At 40.3% G+C, this 23,581-nt stretch overlaps 2 protein-coding genes and 1 long non-coding RNA gene across 7 annotated transcripts in view; all 3 read right to left on the bottom strand.

The window, feature by feature from the left end:
* Positions 1-1,009: 1,009 nt before the first annotated feature.
* Positions 1,010-7,663, bottom strand: GAS2L3 (growth arrest specific 2 like 3). The gene is made up of 5 exons (XM_021552772.2): positions 7,527-7,663; positions 4,929-4,992; positions 4,113-4,251; positions 3,154-3,261; positions 1,010-2,434 (listed from the first exon to the last, which is right to left on the bottom strand). Exons 1-5 carry the CDS (start codon positions 7,657-7,659, stop codon positions 1,058-1,060), a joined length of 1,821 nt encoding a protein of 606 aa, XP_021408447.2. The 5' UTR covers positions 7,660-7,663; the 3' UTR covers positions 1,010-1,057.
* A 3,351-nt stretch (positions 7,664-11,014) lies between these two features.
* On the bottom strand, positions 11,015-15,135 carry LOC110483060 (uncharacterized). Of its 2 annotated transcripts, none has more exons than XR_013339953.1 (3): positions 15,101-15,135; positions 11,244-11,371; positions 11,015-11,088 (listed from the first exon to the last, which is right to left on the bottom strand). It is a non-coding gene; the product is annotated as an uncharacterized LOC110483060 (long non-coding RNA). The 2 variants fall into 2 exon arrangements; XR_013339954.1 differs by lacking the exon at positions 15,101-15,135 and adding an exon at positions 12,129-12,151.
* A 634-nt stretch (positions 15,136-15,769) lies between these two features.
* Positions 15,770-23,581, bottom strand: part of NR1H4 (nuclear receptor subfamily 1 group H member 4) — a 35,780-nt gene continuing 27,968 nt past the window's right edge. For all 4 annotated transcript variants that reach the window (XM_021552733.2, XM_021552732.2, XM_021552734.2 and 1 more), the window contains 2 exons: positions 17,705-17,818; positions 15,770-16,629 (listed from right to left, as the gene is read on the bottom strand). In XM_021552733.2, the coding sequence (XP_021408408.1) occupies positions 16,391-16,629; positions 17,705-17,818 (353 nt within the window). In that variant the 3' untranslated portion in view covers positions 15,770-16,390. The remainder of the gene's footprint in view (positions 16,630-17,704; positions 17,819-23,581) is intronic.

The raw sequence follows: 23,581 nt of genomic DNA, 5'->3' as shown, positions 1-23,581 counted from the left end.
CTCAGAAAAATATTTAGCAATTCAGTCTTACATGCAAAGACCACTCCTGCAGAGCAGTAAAGTTCTGCCAGAACAGGTCAGTGCTTGCAGCTCAGAGTTGCTGCAGCAGGAGCTGTTTTGGGGCTCCAAACCAGGAGTAGGAGCTGGCGTGATGCTCCAGCCCAGTGGAAAGTGTCTCCCCTAGAACCCAGGACCATCTCTCCATGCAGCAAGAACTTTCTGGAAGGCTAGTCAGACTTGAACGTGGACCAAGCAAGGTTTTCTGCCCTGGGTTTTAAAGGTAATATTGCTCACTGGAGAGTTCTGTTCTGAATTTGAAAGGCTAAGGCACAATGAAAGTGAGCAGTCAAGGCCATGAATATCAGTGTCCAATTTAAAAAAACCAAGCTCCACTTCCAAGTGAGCTGAATCCACTTTAAGGCATATGGAGGGGGCACAATGAACACTGATAATAGCATCTGTCAAATCTAAACAGGACTAGAAAATTCTTCTCTTTCCAAAATATGTGACCTAGATTTGGGCTGTGGGATACTAGTGAACAAAACCCACAGTTTTGTTTGAGGTATTAGACATTTTACAGCTTCTGCAAAGCTCTGTTGCTTGCCACATACCTCAACGCAGATGTGCCAGAACCACCAGAGTTCTGCTGCAAAAGTGTCGGCCTTAATTCCCCTTTCCTCTCCCACATATTTGCAGCAGATCAACGATATTTGCCATTCCACAGTGCCAAACAGCAAGTAAGCTCCCTTCTAAATATATCCAGAAGTTTCTAAACCGCAAAATAAACAGATTCTTACAGTAAGTTAGGCAGCAAAAGGCAGGTTATACCTAATATTTCATATTAAATGTAGTGTTATTTTACTGTTTTTCCTTGTCCTCAGTGCAGTGTCCTCAGTAGTTACACGAGGCCCTTTTGAACAAAATAGAGACTTCCTCAGAAGGTAACAAATTAGTTTACTTTCTGGGCTTTTTAGTCCCTGTCATAACAAAATAGTGATCATCTTGCCTGCTCTTCATAAGAGGATCTTTTGATGCACTCAGAAGGTAACAAATTAGTTTACTTTCTGGGCTTTTTAGTCCCTGTCATAACAAAATAATGATCATCTTGCCTGCTCTTCGTAAGAGGATCTTTTGATGCACCAGGTGTTCCTCTGTTATATGCCTGCTCCTTTGGGAGTGGCTTCTTGGCTGTTGGGGCCAAGCTTTTGTTTGTTTGCAAGTTTTTGGTTGAATGCTGACCTTTTGTGGAAGGCTGTGCTGGCTTTTTGGTCACTGCTGCTTTGGCTGAAGTTTGAGGAAGCCGTACAACAGACAAAGGTGTGCGTTCAGCAGGTTTGGATAAAGAGGGTCCAGCCTGAGGGGTATTACTGGCATTTGGCTGCTTGCTGCCAGTTGATGACACACTTTTGCTTGTAGGTAACAATGGAGGTGATGGCTTTGATGCTTTGCTAACTGCAAGGGAAGGTGCAGAAGCAGATAGCTTTAGCTCAGAAGCAGTCTTCAAGTTCCTTGCTAGGTGAGAAGTTGTTTGTGGGGCTTTCTGAGGATGCTGAGACCCAACACCTGACCTCTGAATATAATTTTCAGCAGGTTTTGCAAGGAGCTGCTGAGAATGTGCAAACTTGGCAACAGTGCACAGATTTGTAACTGGCAGCCGAGCAGCCCTGGGAGCAGCTGAATTTGCCTTGGTTTTCGTGACAGATACAGGTTTGCATTTAGCAGGGACACACTTCTGTTTTGAAGTGGTTGTTCCAGCTGTCCCAGACAAGAGAGATGGTTGTTTTTTAGAGGGTGAGAGGGCACGATGGAGTGCTGGTGCTGGGGAGCCCTGAGGCAGGGCAAATTTCACCTTGGTAGCATCGGGGGACCGAATACGTTTGCGCAATGTTTCAGAGGGAGCAGGAGCTGTTCTTGCTCCTGCACATGAAGAACTTTTGCTTCCAGGCTGTGAAAGAGCAGAAGTTGGTGAGTTGCATGCAGGAGACTCCAGTTTCTTTGAGGCACCAGCTAATGGTTTGAAAGGAGACTGCACACCTCTTGCTGCGGACCCTTGTAATTTGGACCTGACTGTTGATGACTTGGCAGTGGAAGATGGGGTCACTAGCACTCTTGGTGATGCCAGGGCAGGGGACTGAGGACGTTTAACTAAAGCCTTCTTGGCACTGGCCCCAAGACCTAAAACAGGAGCACAAGGTTTTGATGGCTGCTTGTGAAACATATTGACAGCTGACATTGGATTCATAAGAGGAGGCTCCTGATTTCTAGCTGACAAGCTGGGGACACTGTCACTGGTGACCCCTTTCTGAAACGCCAGGATTTTTTCTTCCAGAGTTGCAAACTGAAGCACTCGGCATGGATCATATTTGAGCAGAAAACCTTGAAGAGTGTCCCAGCCTCCACCAACACGTACCATCACATGCTTGCCATGTAGCATCTGAGAATGGGGAAGAGGGGGTGACAGCAGAAGAACAAAAGAAATTCTTATCTTGTTTTAGTTTTCTTCATCTTACATTACCACCTAATGAAATTGATTACAAATAGCACTTCCTTTCTAACAGAGAAACATTTTAATACCGAAATTATGCGATAAACAAGGTTTTTGCTTCCTAATTATTTTATTAGATAGCTTCTCCTGCAGAGATAGTAATTCTGTGTCAGGAAATAAAGAAAACATCTTTACAGAAGACATTTTAACCATTCTGTAAGAATCTTGGTTTAGCATACAGAGTTCTGGGCATGGGTTTAGTTTAAATTATGGATGTCCTTGTAACACAAACTCTTATGACTGCTGACGAGAGTACTCAACTACCCCGCAAATTATAAACCCCAAGAATCCAGGTTTTGAACAAGCAACATTCTCAGGATATTCTATGGCATTATCCTTACTTATGTTGCAAGTCATTACTGGAATTTCAAAGACACCACAGATAAACATTATCTTAGTTTAGTGTGGTTGTAAAATCAATGTTTGTGGATCAAAAATCTAAAGAATGGAGTAATTACACCCATTTAGACTAAGGGATTGAATGTCAAATTGTCCCAACCTAAATAATTCTGTAATTCTAAAACAACTCCATAAAAATGAGGTATTTCACTTAAAAGCATTTCTCGCCCCAAAATAAATATAAATTTGAGTTTTAAAAAACTACTTACTCGTATGAAGAGTATTTTATCTCCCAGCCTATAACGTCCCTCCGACAAGTATTCAATTGAAAATCGATGGGAACAACTGCAGGGAGGATCTTCTGCTATATGTTTTACCTAGATATTAAATTTAAAGCATTTGTTAGATTTTGACACAAGCACAAGTTTAACCATCTACTGAGTTAGTCTTCTATTGAGATGGAAGACCCAAGAAGGAAAGAACTGAAAAAAGGGGAAAGGAAGTCCTCAAATAAAGGCTGGGTTAGAGAAGATCTGCCTCTAAGAGCCACTTAGAAATGCAACAAATTGGAAGGGTGAGACTATTGCCAAGAAGAAGAAATAGTGAGTTTTCGGAGAAAGTAAGGATCTGGTGGCTGACATTCCCAAAGAAACAGAATTTTTACATTACAACACAGAGGATTAAAACAAATGATTTTTTAAGCAGAATAGGAAAATTGTTCATAATTTCCTCTGGACCAGTTCACAGGCTGTACAAATCGTTTCCTTTTCTGCATACATGTGCATTTCCAACTGGTAGAGCTACAGAGGTTTGATTTAAAAATCTTCTTTCAAAAGACTTTCAAAGCCTACTTTAACATCTGATGAAGTCTTATGAAAAGATCAAATTGTAGAGAAACAAACATTCATTGCACTCATAGAATACTGACACCAGAAAAATTGAATGAGAACACTTCTTATACTCAAACATTTCTTATGTACAAAGAAGCAAGGAGAAGGAAGAGGGGAAAAGAAATCAATGTAGGTTATATACACTCCAAAACATATAGAATAGCATTTTATTTACATTTTCCAAACAAAATTGATAAAAAGAGATGCATACCCTTCTGTTTGAGGAGGCTCACACATATTAAATGAAAACCAGCCTGTCCTTACTAAGACAGATCATACAAGTCCCAAACTAAGAGTTTAATTTAAAGCCCATATCACACTAAGCAAGTAGCACTTACTGCCTCATGTAGCTCCCCATGGTGACAACATGACTTTGGTGTGCTAAGAGGTGATGGTGGCCCAGAGGTCATCAGCAGGGTTTCTTCTAGCTCAATTTCCTTCTCTAGTTTTACAAGTACAGGAGGTTCAACTCCATACCTCAAATACCAAAGCAGAGTGTTTAATTACTAATTTATTAAAGAAGACAAAAATAAGCTGATGATAACAAACTTGCAAAATTATAAGTGGCTTGACAGTCAAGGACATCTGAATCAATCAATCAGAGGAGTAATTGCCCTGATAATCCAAAGAGAAGGAGCACTCCGAGTTTCTAGCAGAAGCCCTTCCTAAGGTAGCCTTGGTGTTAAGCAGTGGATGCAGCAAAAATACTGCCAAAACTAGACAGTTGAGGTCACATCCAATTTAGATAGACTTATCTTAAAACTTCCAGCACCGTACTAGAAATAAATTAAGTCTACATTTAGATAATAAAGAGATACCTTTAAAACGGCTGAAAAATTTAAACCCTTGAAATTGTATTTAATGCTCAGTCAGTTCTTCCAAGAGGTACACATAAGAATTAATGTATAACTTAAACACATAGTTATAGAAAGCAGCACGGAACAGCACGTCTCCAAGGAAAGAGTCTGATAAATATTGAAAAAATATTCATATTGTATGATGGTTCTAGAAAAGCTATTCATTACTTTTTGCAAGAATTAACATCCACTGCATTACACTTAACAGCTGCAAACAACGTCCTATCTTTGTCTTAGCTTTTACTTAGTAGGATGTGTCCTTCAATTTCTTTTTGGGAGCATGTGTGGATAATGTACCTGGATACAATGCGCCCAATTTCCAGAAGACAAAGATACACTTGTCTTGGATCCTTGTGCAACACTAAAAGGGAAGAGAATAAAGAGGAGTTATAGTTCATATTTATTGCAGGAGGCCTAGGCAATTAGGTACAGCCAAGAGAAGGGAAGATGAGGTATCCATGACTATAAATTTCCATCATCCTACCCAAAGGCAAGGTACATTATCATTGACAAAGCACTACATGCCTTACAACTCTAATTTCCTATTCCATAAAGTCTTTAAACCCATCCTGGCAATCCTGAAACCACTCTTCTCTTCCTCCTAAGAGAAATATGTTTTATTATCATCTTTCTTGATGAGAATAGGAAAGAAAGATACAAGAATGCTTCCCGTTTCCTATTCCCAAATACAATAGCACAGTCTTAAAGACAAAAAGCACTTAACAACTACAAAAAGGAAAATACATCTGTTCATGCTCATGCTTACAGACACAGCTAGGTACATGCACTCTGAGGGTTACCATCCAGTGGAGGATACACTGCAAGAGCCCTAGCTCACAAGTAGATGGCTACACAGCCAGTCAGCCTGAGTGGTTTTAAACCTTGGTTAGGAAAGAACAATCTGGATGACTGTTTCCAGTGCAGTAAGCAACAGGTCTTTTCTTATCACTACTTCCAATGTTCCAGCTCTTTATTTACAGATGAAATCCAACACATTTCTGATGTTCAATTTGATATTTAAAATGCCTTCATTTTAAATGTGTTTCCTAAAGTATAATCCAAATATGAAGTCAGATTTTCTTGTTTACATCATCTACTCCAATTTCTAAGTCTGCTTTTTAAAAGATTAGATTATGAAGGGTAAATCTAGAATAGAAAGTTGGCACAGCCATAATCTAAAAGCTACTTTTAGAGGCCAATTAATCTATTTTTTAGTGTATGAATATGCATGTGCACATCTGTGTGTGCATTTACCAGTTGTAACAAAAGTGTTTCAATTTGCTTGACTCCAAAAGGGAAAAATCTGAATATATCCCTAGCAGAGATCAAGACATTTGTTTTGGCATTATGTTAAAGGGCACCCCACGATGCCTACTCTTCCTTTCCGCTGTCTGAGAAGCTTCTTGATTTCTTGATTTATTTCCTTCCCAGTCATCTACACTTTTCAGCAGGTGCTGCTATATGTACCTGATACAAAAAAGACAATTGTCAATTTATCCTTCCCCTGTTTCATTCATGAAGAATGGCTTGAAAGTCTGATGGAAAATATCAGTGGAAAGAATGTTTCACCTAGGAGGCTGCAAGTCTGCTCATTTCAACTGCCAAAAAGACTCACAGAAGATATTTATGCCACAAAGCAAGCTTGTGTCAGGAGTTAGACTTCAAAATGCTTCTTTGCAACAAGTGAAAGCCACAGCACTAGGAAATCATGTTTGTTTATCTCAGGGAAGCTAAACAGGTTCTAGTTACCTGTCCACTTGCAGGAACTAACATGTTTAAGCAATACAATTCCTACAAGGAACAAAAAAAAATAAATTATTGTAACTCAGTTCTACTCTGCATTTCCTGGCACTGAAAAAAGATACACTCACTAGTTAATCAAAATGAGACATGCAAATGATGGAGTTTTCACGACTGTTTTAAAAGATGACTTATCCAGTAGACATGCATGGGCAGTCCAGCCAGCATGTAAATAGCATTTAATAGAACAAAGACTTCAAAATACATTAGTATTATGACAATTTCATATAATTACTGAAAACAAAGATACTTCTCATTTTTTGCTAGTCTGCTGACAGGCAGATATTTTGCTTACTAAAAAAAAAGCCAGACAACAAAAAACAATTTGACTTGCCATAGAAAGTTTTGTATTAATTAATTTTTACTGACATAATAGCTAGAAGAGCATAATAGGTAGAAGAGCATTTCCTTATTTATTGTATGATAAAAGTACAATCCTCTTAACTAGCAGTCAAAACAATTTTATTCCATCAGTCTAGAAGATGCTATACAGCACCAGTTGTGCAATGGGGCAGGCATACTTATAGTTGGCAATATTTATTTTTATAACTATTTTCCTAAATGGGAAAATACAAATGGTTTACAGCAATGTTGTGTCCTGAACTAAATGTTAATTACCAACAGGCTGTTGTCACTTAAGACACAATGCCCTGATGTTGTTACCAAATTTAACCATCTTGAATGTATTATTTCGAGGGATTTTTGCAAGAATAATGGCTGTAATACCAAATAAAGGATCTTATTGTGAGCTGACTCCATGACCCTGTGGTCTTCCCACACACAGAAAGTGAAACCACATTCACAGTGGTTCTTTTTATTGCAGGAAAACATGATATTTGGTTGCACAGCTCTCAGTCCCCACTTCATCCCACACAGTAACTTTCAGAAATTTAGAAAAGCATCATGCAAGTCATATTAGTCATTGACCTGATTTTTAAAGGCTTTTACTTCAACACTGCCTTAAAATAAATAAAAGCTTGCAAGACACACACAGAATCAAGATCATAAGTTCAAAAGTCTATAACAAGGCATCTCCCTGACCTGGTAGTGATTCACACAAAGATCAAAGCAAATCTGACAAAAAGAGAGAGTTACCTAAGCCTTCAGATTCAAAGAGGTATGTCTCATCAACTCCAATGGCTCTACACCAGTTAAGAAAGTTGGCTGTATTGTCTCTGGCAAAAAAAGATCCTGATGGAGCATCCTTCTTACATGGAACTTTTCTCATAGGAAAATTCTGACAAGGGAAGAAAACAAAAAGTACATTGTACACATCAACCTTGCCAACAGATTTCAAAGCATATTTGCAAAGGAAAATACACCCTAAATTCAGAGTACAGAAACAGTTGTAACTATTTTGTGTTCAACTCACCATGTATTCCATGAGAAAAGCTACACTAATATAGAAGGCATTCTACTTTATCATTGTGAATAGTCACTGAGTGAACAATCCATAGTTCTGCAGCCTTTGTACTCCAAAGTAAGAGAGACTTGCTTGAGATTCACATTTCAGCTAAGCACTGCCTCCCAATGGAAACACTGAAGCCCATCTCCAGGTTCGGATACTTTTATGGTTGACCTGTACACACGAGTTCAGCCACCACTTTCTGGCACAAAACATACACCAATGGATATCTTATTAAAAACCCACACTGGTGTCACAGGAACAAACTCCAGACTTGATCTTCCTCTGGCAAGACTTCTACTGAAACCAAACTAAAAACCTAGAAAGGACCTTAGGATGTGACAAAAAAAGCAAGTTATTTGTTGGATGAGTTTATCCATCTATAAAGCTACTCTGTTGTTAATCAGTCTCTGGATACACTGCATACAAAACATTTCTTTGGGAAGCCTCGCTCACCTGTTTTCCCTGTAACTACTACTTAAAATTTAGCACTTCATAGATGTATTTAAAAAATCATTCTACAACTCACCCTTAAGTTGTTTGTGTTACAACATTTTTTAACTGTGTTTTGAAGAACATCAATCAATTGGCAAAGCAGTACCCCATTATCAAGTTCTTCTAGCAGTTGTTCTGCTTTGACATCCATTCCTTTAAGAAAAAGTTAAAGAAATTTCATATGAACTTAAAGACAACTCAAATAGCATTCCAGTATTAAAGACATAAAAATAGAAGAAATATATAAGTAAAATAAAATCAAATAGTAGTTTAATTATATATTAATTAGACTAACAAGATTCAGAAATACAAATTAGAATTATTAATTCTGCAATCCTTAAGAGGCAGCAGCTAATAAAACTGAAATCAAAGCATGCATTTTAATGCAATTCTCCCAGCCATTCAAACTCAAATACACCAGATCTTAATAGTACTATAGATATTACATGTCAGCACTGACTAGAGTATTGAAAGTGCTTTGAAATTCATTAGAGCGATTTACTTTTAAGCTCACCCAGCAAGCCAGACAGCCAAATGGAGAGATCTTCTTGCATGGGCACCAAAGTGGCTTCGTGCCGCACAGCTATCCATTGGTCATACAGGCACACATCTGCCAGACCTGGCCCGTGTCGCGGGGTCAGAGGACTGCGGGGGCTCAAGGGAAGCTCATCTCCAAACCACACCTGCAGAGATTTCAGTATGCTGAAGAGAGGAAGCTCTAATATTTGCAGTCAGATGACAAAAACCTGTGGCTCTGAATTAGACTGAAGAACTGTTACTCAGTGTTCACTTCCCTTTCAACAGACAGAGCAAACCAACAGAGCAACAAAGTGGTTCTGCTCTTGTTAGTAAATCCTGCATCAATATACTACTGCATGCCTAGGACTCCCTTGGATTTTAAATTACATACTTTCCTGAATACAGAATAAAGACAACATGCATTAAATGCTTTGGGTTTTTTTAAATCAGTACATTTTAAGTCATGAAATCTGCAAATTATCATATAATTTACTACATTATTAAAAATTACAGCATTAGAAGAGGAAACGTTTCCATGCAAGGACATAGCACAATTCTTGAACACAAATACTTAGCATTTCTCTTCAGAACTGTGTATCTTGTAAATGAGAGGCAACTTACACTTCAAGAAAAGGACCACACTGAAATTTTGTGAAGTAAAATTTCTGAAAACAGAATCTTTCTAGCATTCTTACCTATTTTCCTTCAGTTCAGTGTGTATGTAAAATATATTTATTATTTAAGTGATTAACTAGAATATAAGGCTATTAGAAAAACTTCTTGATCATGATGGAAATTTTTCAATAATCTCAGGCTCTGACTTCAAAACCTTCTTACCTAACAGTGCTAAGAAGTGAATGGGTCACCTATTTGATAATAACAGTGGGATGTCCTTGTAAAAGGGGCAAATTACTACTTTTCTTTAAATCAGAGGTAACTGGCAAATCTAGTATTTCATCTGCTTCAGGGTAGACTTTAGTATTAAAAAAAAAAGTATTATACATATATACAGTATTTAAACACTTCAAAAGGTATTTACCTGAACTGCATTCTGCATGGTCACCTGCTTTACATTAGTTTCTCCTCCTGGGGAATATAATAAGAGATATTTATTACAGTCTCTCATGCTTTCATGACAATTCTGAGAAAAACCCATCAGTGCTGTTTTGGAAAAATAAGCCTCATAGGGGAAGGGAAGGGGAAAGAGGAAAATATCTTAGTAGCTAAGGTTTATCTAAGGGCAGAGTACTTCAGTACTCTGCCCTTAGATAAAGGTGACGTTATTGCAGCAAAAGTAGCAAATTTGTACGCATAAACAATGCTCCAAATTTGGCAAGATTTTTAGGAGCTGTATGACATTTATTTTGCCAAAGAGTAATACACATACTTCAAACCATTCTTGGATTTAACAATTGCCTCTGATTTCTCCTTCCCAGTTATCACAAGTGTATCTCGTACATGTGTGCAGACAGATATATATGCACTCTGAGTTTACATTAGATACTTGGAAGATCATGAAAACCTTAAAACAGAGAAATCATTTTGACTAGTAAGATTTTTCTCTTACAGGATCACCGAATGGTGTGGGTTGAAAGGGATCTTAAAGATCATCAAGTTCTAGCATAGACACATGATCAATGTTTTTAGAAATCTCTGTTGGGATTGTGACTTTGCAGGCAGCATGCATGCACTAAGTTTTCAACAGAATGCTGCAAACTATTGCAATATAGTGATCTGTACAAATCCCTGGAAAAATTATCATTAAGGAAAATTTGGAGACAACCCAGTCAAAGCTTTCTCTCCTGAAGCCAACACTGTATTTTCCAGCAATGCTTTCAACCATGGGAAAATTCAGCACAAGCTTTACACTGGAATAAGGATTAGTAAGTCTTTCCCTGGAGGCTCCAGGTCTAGATGTGCAGCATTGCCAGGTTAGCTGCATGCACGTGTACAGAGAGTATTTCTCCATAATAATTTTCCAGTGGTATTTTACAATGTCAAAAATTTCCTATCTGTGTCTTGAAACCTGTTAAAAACAACTTACTTGCTCTGTTACTTAATAGCTGAGATAAAATTTCATCTTACTGATTAAACCATATTGCAGACATTATCAGACATTTTAACTCATGTGTTTTCATATAAAATTAAGTACCTTTTCTCTCCTGTCCCAGCTATTTAGGCTTTGTATGTAGATGGCATCTTCTCTCTTGCACAACCTGGAGTTCCTATGATAGAAGGCTGAATAGCCCATCATAGAAAACAAAATTCTTATAAAAATTCTCACCTTTTCGTCCTACACAGAAAGCAGAATGGTTTTTCTCCCCCCGTTCCACCACCTTAAAGCTCACAGTCTACGTGGGACTACATGTATCAGGCATTTTAAAACAACTTACCTCTACGGCTGGCAAATGAGCAACCAGTTTGGTTTCAGGTGAAGACACTTCCTTGTAGCAGGACTGCTAACTTTTCTCAGATCTTGTCAGAGACACACCAGTGATAATCTTTCCCCTTCCTTTTATTTCTAAGGAAGGAAAAAAAAAAAGAGAGACATCCTCTCCTTGATGTCATTTTTCCTCCTATGAATGAACAAGGGAAGGGAAGGGTATATACCAAGCATTACTAATGAGCATGTTATGCTTCCCACGGCTTTGTCCAGGGGAATACGTTTTCCTTTGGCATAAGAAAGCTATTGTCCTAAGAGAAGCTCAATAAGAGGCTTCATTGATTAAAAAAAATAAATAAAACAACAGCAGAACAGCCAGTAGAGAAGACAGACTCATTAAAATAAGGAGTTCCATATAGACTAACAAGAGCTCTAACATATTAACTGCCAAGGGAAAACAAAAGACAGCCTAATTCACAGGGAGCACTTAAAACATGAACAAAGCAAAATATTCACACTGCAGCTATCACAGGAATGCTCAGCATCTGCAGTTTTGTAGCATGCCTAACAAAAACTAGTCTTGCCAAAAAAAAAAAAAAAAAAAAAAAAAGAGAAGATTGAGGAAAATTGTGGCACTTGAACTTCAAGGGCCTGCTCTTCTAAAACAAGTTATTTTGTAAGCCCATATGTCAGAGCTCCCTAGAAAGTCAAAAGGCTTCAGTTATAATCAGGGCATCTGAAAAACACTTAACAAAAACCCCCTCTGATAATGTGAGCTACACTGCATGAATTTTGAGTTGAAAAGTAATACAGTAACAATTTCCCATTTTCAGATGCCAAACAGTTCAGCTCAGAGATTGCAGGGAATACAGATTAATGCAGCCTTATCACTTACTGAGAGAGGCACAGGATGAGAAGACCCAGATGTGCCACCTTCAAGTAGTCAGCCTGTAAATGTGCAGAAGGTGCTGTGGTGAAGTGAATACTGCAGTACCACGTAGTCATAACCAAATCTGACTTCTTCTAAAACCAGTTGGTTTCCCTGCATCAAAAAGCTGTACATAATGAATGAAGTAAGTATCTGATACTGAATTCTGACAGCTCCAGATAGGACTGTGTCAGTTTCTACACATGCCAGTTTTATCAACTCTCATTCAACAGGCATTTACTGTTCAGACACTGAAGTTTGTGAAAGAAAGGACCTCAGAATAAAAGTACACTGTAACACATCCCCTGCATACTTCAGACTGCGACATTCTCGTTTCCAGGCAGACCTTGATACCCTCAAGGTCCCTTGGGACAGAAGACTGAATAAGCCCATCACAGTAGAAACAATTCTTTTAATAATTCTTTCCCTTCCTCCAACTGTTTCTGGTGTGGTTTCTTCTCCATTTTCCCCTTCCTGCTTCACCCCTTAAAACAAAGAAAACACCAGAAACTTGTGAGCTTTTCCCAGCTGGGGGCAACCAGTCCAATTCCAAGCTCAGTAAGCAGAGGTCCCCCACCACCAACCCCACTTTCAGGAAGCACCTCATTTTTGCTGGCAATTCTGCTGCCAATGGCTTTGTGGGATGGAAGGAGAGGAGCTGTCACTGAGCCACACCTTACAGCTGGATCAATACAGAGACAGTGATTTACTGGGAGACAGATGGTCAGCCACAAATTATGTATCAGGAGAGGCAAGAATTGCCTTCAGCTGGTTGAGTGCCAAACCTGCAGTAAAGGACTAGAGCTATGGATCAACACCAGGTAAGAGGGATGAGAAAAACATCCCTATCTATTGACACATGGTATAGGAACAGGCATTTCTCAGCAAAGAGGGTGCAGACACACCCTGAACATGACCCACACAGTTGTGAGACCACAGTTTGCCTCTGCTCTCCACAGAGATGCCCAGCACTTTGCCCCCAGACACTCTGAGAAACAGCACAGTCAGCAAATACTAAAGCACTTTACACAAATACTTCAAGGTGTTAACACAAGCTCTTAGATACTCCATGAGATAGCCTGCTTAGGATCAGTTGTATCAGGATTTATAGATCATTCAGTGGGCCCCAACCAGCAAGACATGCTACACTAATTACAACGCATTCTGTAGCACAAGATGAACCGAGTCCAAATCCCATTTTACTTGACTGAACAGTTTACATATAAACAAATAAACAAATTCCCCCTTTCTACAGATAGCTAAAACGTTGATGAAGCAGCCATTGACCTTGCTTAAGTGGAACCTAAAGGGATTCACAGGCTCATTAAACTGCCTTCTGTTAACAGGCTCATTAAGAAAACACTAGGGTAGAAACACTTCTACATCTTCACCCTATATTTAAGATATATAACATCATCTTCTATTCCATCAACACCCGAAGGCAATCACAACAGTCTAACCCAAAGCAACTGGATTAGTTTTGACAGTACCTACTGAAACCCATGTTTATAAACACATTAAAATGAAAGAAGCTATCACATCAGTATCTATTGAAACCTACTACAGGATAGTCAAGATTTTTTTTTACAGACACATCTAGTAACATGCAAAATAAAAGGGGTAGGCACAAGAGACACCCACTGAATGGAGAGCTACTCCATCACTACAGCAATTTCAGAACCTTTTTGTTGCATTTACTGAGTCAGCAGGAGCTCTGCTTCCCTGGGGAGGCATCAGAGGCACTAAAGAGAAAGAACCAGACTAGTCAGTCCGAGGTGATGGGCTTTAAAGCGGCAACCAACTCTTTATATTAAGGCGTGCTGTCTCCTCAAAGACTGCCCTTCCACGCCTCTCCATGAAGTGCGCACAGGCAGAGGCAGTGAGCACGCTCTCCCCTACCAAATGGCAGCAAAGGCCCTGGTACACCTGTCGGAGCAGAGAAATCCACTTGAAATCAGGGAGGAGCACTTCGTCTCAACAGCTGCCATCTCCACAGGAGACATGCAGACGGCTGCCTTCCCACAGGAGCATCCAGTTTGGGCAGAGGCTGGTTAACACCAGACACGCTGCCCCAGTTACTCCCTCACATACACAAGCAAGATCTTCTCTCCCTTCCGTTTCTAACCCGCACTTCTTCCAGCAAAGTAACACAGTAGGGGAGCATTTTTCGATGCTCATTATACTGCTGGCTGGCCACAGTCAGGAGTAGTTTATTATGACTTAAATATAAAATCGCCTCTTATTCTGAAAGACTCACCCGGTAAAATTTCAAATGCACCCAGTTAGGCCTTAAAGCTCCTAAAGGAATACATGTACTTTTTCCCATGTCTTGATCTGATACTATGCCAAAGGTGACACACAGCATCCCTGGAACACGGCCAGCTTTTGGGCAAAGAAAGGAGGCAGACGCTTTTCCGCTTATTAAGCAATACGAATGAGTGTTTTAGCCAAGAGCACTGGGGCAAATTTCCTACAGAAACAGCACAGCATCCTCAAACGCCTGCGTAGGGCACAGAAGAGACTGGTTTGAGGGCGGTTATGCAAAAACTCTCCCCTCTTCCTTCCCCAGGGTAAGTTTCGAGGCACTTCCCTTCCGACGTCCATGACCGAGACGTTGGATGAACTGCTGCCGCTGGACGGGCGACCACGCCGCTCTCAGGGACCGGCTCCGCCCATCACGGGCTCTGCCGGCGCTCCCCGACCCGCGGCACCCAGCGCTGCCCCCGCACACGGGCGGGACCCCCGAGCGCCGCCGCTCCGGAGCAGCGCGCCCGAGGCATGCGGCCAGCGGGGCTCCGCCGCAGCGCCGCGCTCCCCGCCCGGGACCGGGACCGGGACCGGGGCCGGGGCCGGGGCGGACCCGCTGCCCCTCGGCCGCCCCACACCTCCCCCGCGGGCCAGGCCACCGCCACCGCCCGGTGCGGGCTGCCGTCACCCACCGACCACTCTGCCGTGCCGTGCCGTGCCGTCCTGCCCTGTGCCGTGCCGTGCCGCGCTGTGCTGCACGGCGCCGCCGCGCCGGCCGCTCCTTTCGAAAGCGCCAATCGGCGCCGGGGGCGGGCCCGGGCCCGCCGCACCTGGCCCGGAGCCGCGGCACCGCCCCGCGCCCGGCCGGGACAGCGCCTCCGGACTGGGACACGGCCCCCGGGCCGGGACAGCGCCTCCGGACTGGGACACGGCCCCCGGGCCGGGACAGCGCCTCCGGACTGGGACACGGCCCCCGGGCCGGGACAGCGCCTCCGGACTGGGACACGGCCCCCGGGCCGGGACAGCGCCTCCGGACTGGGACACGGCCCCCGGGCCGGGACAGCGCCCGGCTGCACCCCGGGGCCGGGAGCCGAAGGGCCCCGGCAGCCGGCGTTCCGCCCGCAGCGCTCGGCGCTGCGCTCTCCCCGCCGCCTGGGCTCGCCTCGCCGGGAGCGGACCCCGGCAGGAAGAGTCCCCCCACCCTGCCTGCAGCCCCCGGCGGCATCCGCACCTCCGCGCACAGCACCCAGACACGCTCACCTGGCCCGGGGGTGCTGCCGATCGTATTTTTGAGAGCCATTAAGCACCAGCAGTCAAAGTCACAAAGCAAAATAACCTGTGACACACTTTCACAAAGTAAAGGTAGTCTATAACTTTTACTTCGAAATAATAATGCAATTGAAGTTACATGTTATATCATTAAAAGAGTTTTTCTGTGTATGTGGTTTTTCTCCATTACATAATTTTTCATCTTGTGAAGAAATAACGTCTTGCACACCTTAACATGAACACATTTTGGAGTTGAACAGCAAATGACTGACATGAACCATTTCAGCTGCTTTATTACTGTAACCATCTGGAATATATTCTTTGTCAGAAGTAAAGAACAAAAAAACACTTCAATGAAAAATTATGAATGGAAACTTGCATTTCCCCATTTCTTTACAGAGGAACAGTTACTGCAATCAGCTTAATTGCAGCAGGAATTAATTGGATTCCTCTGAAGAGCTGGTGGACTGTTTCTGGTCAGAGGGTATAAATATAGAAAAAGTTATACTCATGTGTGAGGATCCAATAGCTATGCAATATTCTGTGTAAGTGGACAAAATTACTTTTATGAATCTATGGATTCATGGATTCATAATGTTTCTATAAAAACAGTAAAGAAAATATAATGCACCGTGGGAACTTTCCTATTAAAATAAGTGCTGTGTGGTCCTTTAAAAATATATTTCTCCTAAAATAAAATAAAGAAGTATCCTTCACTGCACATCCCAGATCTCACAGAGAAGAGGTGTGAATTTGTGATCATTCACTCTCCATGACATCAGCATCTCTGCGTGATGATGGTTAAATGTCCGTAATTCTGTGAGACGACCCAGAAGACATGCAAAGTGTTGAGGGTTATCTGGGTGGTGAAGTTTGCAGACTTTTTGTAGAATATCCAGCAGTGGTTCTTGAAGCCTTTCCACAGAATCTCTGCCCTTTATGTATTGTCGATCTAATTATGGTTTCAAAGAGAAGAAGTGATTAGCAAATATACTCTCTGATACATTGCAAATATTTACATCAATAAGTTAATATAAAAATATTCAAATATTTACAATGGCCACTGATATTCATACCGACAAAGAATACTTATTTTCAAGTTAATATGAAATAGAAATGTTTAATGCTGTATTTTTGCATTAGGGTTTTCATGCGAGCTTCCTACTTCTAGCTAGAGAAATTTTTTAACCTTCTTAAAAACTGAAGTGTTTTAGCTCTGCAACGTTTCACTGGAGTTTTGTCATCATCCCTCCATAGTTTAACTCTGCACCAGAGTATGTCTTGCAATGCATTTCAAAAACTGAGCAACAACAAAGTTCTTGGAGCTGTAGTACTCCTGGAGAATTTAGCCAGTAGAGAAGAGTGTAAAAGTCGCCAGAGTGAAATCAAACATCTTCATCCTCAGATTAAATCCTCAGATTAAATTTCTTTTTTACACAATACTTGTCTCTTTATTTTGTTCATATGGAAACATGTGTTTGGATACTTGGATTGGGAGGAGAAGAGAAGGATGGGATTTTTGGTGTAAAAAATTCCTGAGACACACTGACTCAAAGAGTGATGGAAATGCTTCATTTTCCCATCTTTCATGAAACCTGGTTTGGAAACCTCCCAATAAAGTCTGAATACCTTAATTGCCATACTCTAAGTTATTCTAAGTTATAGGGTTTCCCAATTTCTCTTTAAAATATGTGGCATTCCACAATGGTCAGTGGTGATGTGCATGTAGCCACATCTGGGGTTTTCTGAAGGAAGAAGCCTGTTTGGCTAAGCAGTGAAGAGATACCCATAATTTTTAAAAGCACATTATTTAAGCAGTTTCTTCCTTGTATTCAAAACCAAATGGTGTAGCAGGACATTTGGAGTTTGTATTTCTGTCCTTGTTTTCTGGTTTAAAAACTGAATATACAGAATGAGCATGCACATTCACTTACTCTATGTAGAACGTAAGTTTTTACAAATCTTGTGTCTGTTCCTCATGCTTTCTTTCCAGAACCATTAATATTTAATTCTGGATGAGAAGTTACCTGGAGACAGGATAACTATGGCTGTGAGCAGTGCATATTCTTCCCGTGTCATCTTCAGCTCTCCAATGCTTTTATAAAAATTAAACATGGGAGTTATGAATTCATCTGAGATACCTGTGAAAGTGAAAGAATAGTTATAGTATGTCTTAATTATTGAAACACTCTGGTTTACTTCTGCAGAGCAATTATTTAATACTTCATATTGGCTGCCTTGGTGGGAGAAATCTACTACAGAAATCATGATGCAAGACAATTATTGCACAAGTGCAAGCACATCCTTGTTTTCCAGGGCAAACACTGGAATTTTCTTTTTGCATGGTTTCAAAGTCTTTCTTTCAAACAATTCATTTTACTCTACAGGTTTGTCCATCTGGATCTTCAAGACAAGTCTCATACATGATTACCCTGTCTGCTGATAATCCTCTTTGCAAAGCAGACCCTGTGTTCCCTGTCTCTGCATTAGTTATGTGGAAACTCTCAGGGTATATGGTTTAATTCCAGCCCAACTCTGCAGTAAACTGCCTTGGGCAGTTGCTTCAGTTGTCTCCTTAAAGACACTTAATTACTCCTTTTATGTAGCCAGAAACTTTCACTAAGTCTAGGATTACCTGTAGTCCAAGATCAACTTTCTTGCAACTACTATTACCTTAAAGCATAAAATAATATATTATAAAATATAGAGCCAAAAATAGCTAAACTCCAAGCCTGTTAAAGAATAGGATCATGTGATTCTCTCAGCATCAGCAGAAGCCTTTGGGGTTTCCAAACTAAGGCATGCCAATGGACTTCTTCTTGCTGACTTTTTCATCATGTCACAATGTTCTCAGTTAGCCTTAAATTACAGACGTACTCCATCCTGCTCTTGGGTGTAAAAGAGAAGTTCTGCAACATCAAGATTATTCCTCTTTTAAATGATACATGAGTCACTCAGAGCAGACAACGAACTATTGACAGTGGCTGCTTGCAGCTCTGAAGCAGTGTAGACATCCAAACCAATGGTTCTGCAGCAAGAACCTTCTGGCCTTCCTTGGCTGAAAGGATGGAAACCTCCTCCGTTCCCTTAGATGAGGGCCATAGGATCTCTTGTAGATTTAACCTTAATTTTGAACTGTTCTAGGAGAAGTCCTTATAACTTCCTTTGAAAACCACATGAAATAGCACGGGTTTCAGTGCTGAAGTCCAGGACTAGTGAGGTTTGGAGTGCCTCCAGTAGGCAAATGCAAACTGAAACTCAGCATGTGGAACTCAAAGAAAGGAAATATAAAGTCACTTGACTCAACTATAAAACAGTTGTCACATTTTGCTGTGACAGTGAATTTACTTCAAGCAGTGGAATAGTTATGTGTCCCAACAGTGAAGGAATGGTCTTGTAGGGTGTGGTTTATTTCATGGCTGAGTCATGATTTTAAACACATGACATGAGCAACCTATGTTCACTTCAGATTACAAGCCATAAATCTTGTTTCCTTGATGAGTTCAATACTACTGAGTCTAAGTCAATTAAAGGGATATATATGATGTGGGTCAGCTCATCCTGTAGAAGTTACTAACACAGCTGGCCATTCTTACAGAGCAAACAATAGCCATAACATCTAATGTGCTGCAAGGCTTATGTTGTTAGTCATCAGCATTAACTCCTTCAAATTTTGAATACCTGTTATTGCTAACTTTTGGGAAACCACCTGTCTTCCTCTGGGGTGGTTTTAAATGCCAAGGTTCCTTATAAAATCTAAGTAGCACATATATATGGAACACCAAAATCTTAAAGTTTGTATGAAAGTAGAAAAAAAAGAAGTGAAAAGCTGGGCCCTAAAGCAAAGCAAATTCCTTTCATGGAAATGAGTGGCTCAGCAACAACATGAGAAAAGTCTAAGACAAACTTGATATTTTTAGAAGTCTCTGTGCAAGGTATTGTGCCACTGGGCACAATCATCTTGACAGGAAACAAGAAATGGTAGGAAGTGGGATGTGACTGACTCCCATAATTTGTTTCTCATAGTCCTAATTCCTAGCAGAAGTAGGATGAAAATGGTGCCAGCAAACAGGATATGGAAAAGCTAGTGAGGACCTAAATTCAGGTCCTCACTGCTCCAAACAATGCCTAAGCATGTTGTGAAAAAATCCCTGCCCAGAGAGCTTCTAAGCTAACATTAAGTATGGAAGGGTGAAGCAAAAAATGAGTATAGATGTGAAAGCAAATGAAATTACTGCAGAGAACTCTGCATTAGTGTACTGCAAACAGAGAAATAAAACAAAACCGTAGAGATAAAAGGGAATTATAAAGGGATGTTTGAGCAATGCAAGTGCTTTACCACTTTTCCTAGGGAGAACAAACTTCAAAATCTTTAAACTGATACATGTCATGAGACAATTATGAAAAAAAAATCCGTTAAAAATGGGCAATTTTGGAACTAGGATAATGGAATATTTTCTCTTAGTAGTTTTGCTGTCTTCTCACCTATGCTGGAGTTTCCCTGCTATTACTTAATCTTCCTGCGTGCACCTTACACAAATTGCTTTTCTGTCACAAGAGGGGGCTGTTTTCTAATGTGATTGTAAACGCTTCGGTTTGAATTTCATAAGCTCCAACAGAAAGAAAAAAAAAACAACTAGGAAAAGAGAGGAAACAGATGTTTATAAATATATTTTTTTTCCTAGCTACTGGATGAGATGTTGCCACTTCAATTCAGGTTATCAGAATAAGAATTAAAAGTGATTTGGTGCTTGTAACTGGAAAGGCTAGAGAAGAAATGAGTTACATAATCTTCCCAATGTCATTACTAAAAATTATAGCTGAAAAGTGAAAAAATCCCAAATATATGAAATCATATTTCAGGCCTCATTGAGAACAGGAACGTTAGTTCCGCCTAGCATTCTATATTTAGATCAGATGACAGCTCTGCACAGTGCTGTGCTGAGCTGTGCAGGCAGAGCTTCCTGGTCACTGTTGATAGCCCCTGCTTCCTAACTCTCTTCAAAAAGGTTTCAAAAATCTTGTTCCATGCAGCATTATGGCAGTAAGAACATGACTCTCTTTCATATGTCATTGGGCATCTTTCTGTGTTATATGGATTTCTACCTAACCCAACTCAGCCACCTACAGAAGATACTGCAGATAATTTGATAATTTCATTGTGTTCATGCATGTCTGGCTGTAAACCCAAGTGTGGTCACTGGGAAATACAAGCTTTGCTGAGAGCAGCTTTGCAGCATCAAACTAGAGCAGATTTAAACCCATGAACATTATTCATTCAACATTCCTTACTTCCACAAGTTTATCCCCATCTGTAGTTCAAGGCACAGCATTACTTTAGACCTTGTCTTTTTTAGAGTTTTATTGCTATGATTGCTCTTTAAAGGTAAGATGACTGATACCTGATATCATAAAGTTTGCAGTTTCAGGCCATGAATAATTATCTGTTTAACATAATCTTGGAATACGTGTATTTACTGTGATATCGAGTCAGTACTGCCAGCTTTTTGAGACAACATTTTCTCTTCTATTTTGACTGTTTTGCAAAACTGAATAATTAATCTATTGCAAGAAGAAAGCTTGAGCCTAAATATTAATTAACAGTAACTAACACTGTGTTATTAATATAGATAAAGATCGTTTTTTCTTGATAAACATTGAGGTGTTAGTGAATATTAAACTAAGGGTATATTAGTAGCTGTTTAATGCAAATAAAATGTTCCAATTACTTACAAACTTACATTTTATCTTTCACATTATTCCATCTATCAGAATTGTTTTTCATGCTGCTTATTAGCTCTCCCTTCTGAGCTATTGAAATGCATAAATGGCACTTTAACCACTGACCAAAATCACCCCTGAATGCCGAGTACCAAATCAGGGGAAAATCTAGCCAGGAGAGAAGACACACCAGAGCATAGGCACATTCTTTTCTGTCTGCCATTATCTTGTAGGGGTTAAATGGCCAACTTAAATGAGACTTAGCATGTGTTGAGCAGAACTCACAACCAAGTACCAAACCCCCATCTTCTTTCAGGTAATCCATAGTCCAGTTGCTCTGTTAAGTCATAATTGCAAGCAAAGAAACCTTCATTAAAAAAAAAAAAAAAACCAACAAAAACACAAAACCCCAAACAAACAAACAACAAGCCAAGCCTGTAAGAAGGGTGCAAATGACCTTTCCACATACCCTACTTTAGCACTGGCCTGAGTGCCTGCAGTCAGAAGAGAGAAATGTGGTCTGGCACATAGTAGCAGAACCTGCACTGCCTTGAGCTAGTCTTCATAGGCAGAGTCTAAAAACATATTTGGCCTGAAGAAGCACACTTATGCAGAAAAAAAAGAGATTGGGTCCCTGAAATCTGTTCTTGCTTTCATGGGTATAGATCTATTCTGTAGACATAATTTAAATAAATTTAGCAACTTTATTTGTACTTCAGATACCTAGTGCTGGACGACTCAGTGTGGTAGATTGTGCAGGAAAGGTGTGTGAACAAGAAAGCTCTTTCCTATATTTTGCAATTTAGAGTGGTCTAAATTTCTAAATATTTTGGGCAGTGTGCCAGTTTTGCCTTGAGTCACAGGATGATGTGTTTCCTTCCACGAGGATGCACATGACCATTTGGAGGTTAGACACTTTGGACATGTCAGTGAAGATCATTTTGTTTCTCTGCACAAACACCAGCACAAGGAGGGTTTGAAACACCACCCTTACTCAGTACTAATAACCAAATTATAAAAGACAAGGCAATGGAAGTGATTACATATCCATGTTCCAATACCGAACTTTGCTTTTGGTTGCAGGAGCCTCTTATCCAAATCAGTGGGGAACTTTGTATCCCACATCCAATGGCAAAAGGTGGCCTTTTGCCAATGCTTTGAAAGTGTGGTTTTTTTCTTTTTTTTCCTTGGATCTGAGTGTACTTCAGCACCTGTAACCCATCCAGGATGACAACAGTGTGTTTCACAATGTCAGAGGTCCTACTGCCAACTTAAAAGTTGTGTCCAGATTCTTCCCTTTCTGTCAATATCAGTATTTTATTTCCCAATACTCAAATTCCTAGAACTGCTCTGTAGAGTAAAATGAAGAAATAAAAATCTCTATCTTTTCACAACTAATGAAACCTGGTATCTTTAGCAAAACAAATCCTCACAGAGAAAAAATTCTGTATCTCAGCTGTGTTTTTTAAAAATAGTGTACTACTCAATAATGGGGAGAATTTGCTTTCAAAATAACAGAAAAACACCAAGCATTAAATTACTAGAATGTCAGCCTTTCACAGAATGAGTCAATCACAATATGTTATATGCAAAGCATCAAATGAGTAAATGGCACCAAATCTCAGTAACATTAAATTTTAAAAGCCTGTATTTCTCATTAAGTCTCAATACTAGGGTGTGTAGGAGAGGATTTCAGTCACAGGAGCATCTAATGCAAGAATTTTCATAATGGCTTGTGAAGAAAGACCATCAGGGCTCAAACAAAGGCAGTCTCCGAGGTGCAGCAGGACTTGAGCAATATGCACAGGCTGAGAAATAAAAATACACCTCATCAGCATGAGAATGAAAATGAATGCTGATAATGCTCAAAGGTTATCACCACCAGATCTCTGACTTCTTTATCAGGAAAAAAACCCCAAACATTCCATACAATCAGACCAGAGAAGACATAAATATTAATAGATGAGAGCAGCTTCAAAGTGGACATGGTGGCAGGTGACAGAAGTATGGACAGCTTGTGACTTTTAGGCAGGACCTCCACCGCCCTCTCTGATTTTATGGATACAGGCATCAAAGCTTGACAATAGAACTTCTGTGATATTCAGACATTAGTCTGTACCTAAAAATATACAGGCAGAAATTCTGACTAACAGCAATAATTTATAGCTGCTGGCATGACAATG

The sequence above is a fragment of the Lonchura striata genome, chromosome 5, assembly GCF_046129695.1.
Source record: "Lonchura striata isolate bLonStr1 chromosome 5, bLonStr1.mat, whole genome shotgun sequence".
NCBI classification, from domain to species: Eukaryota; Metazoa; Chordata; class Aves; order Passeriformes; family Estrildidae; genus Lonchura; species Lonchura striata.
This window is presented reverse-complemented; position numbering and strand designations above follow the sequence as displayed.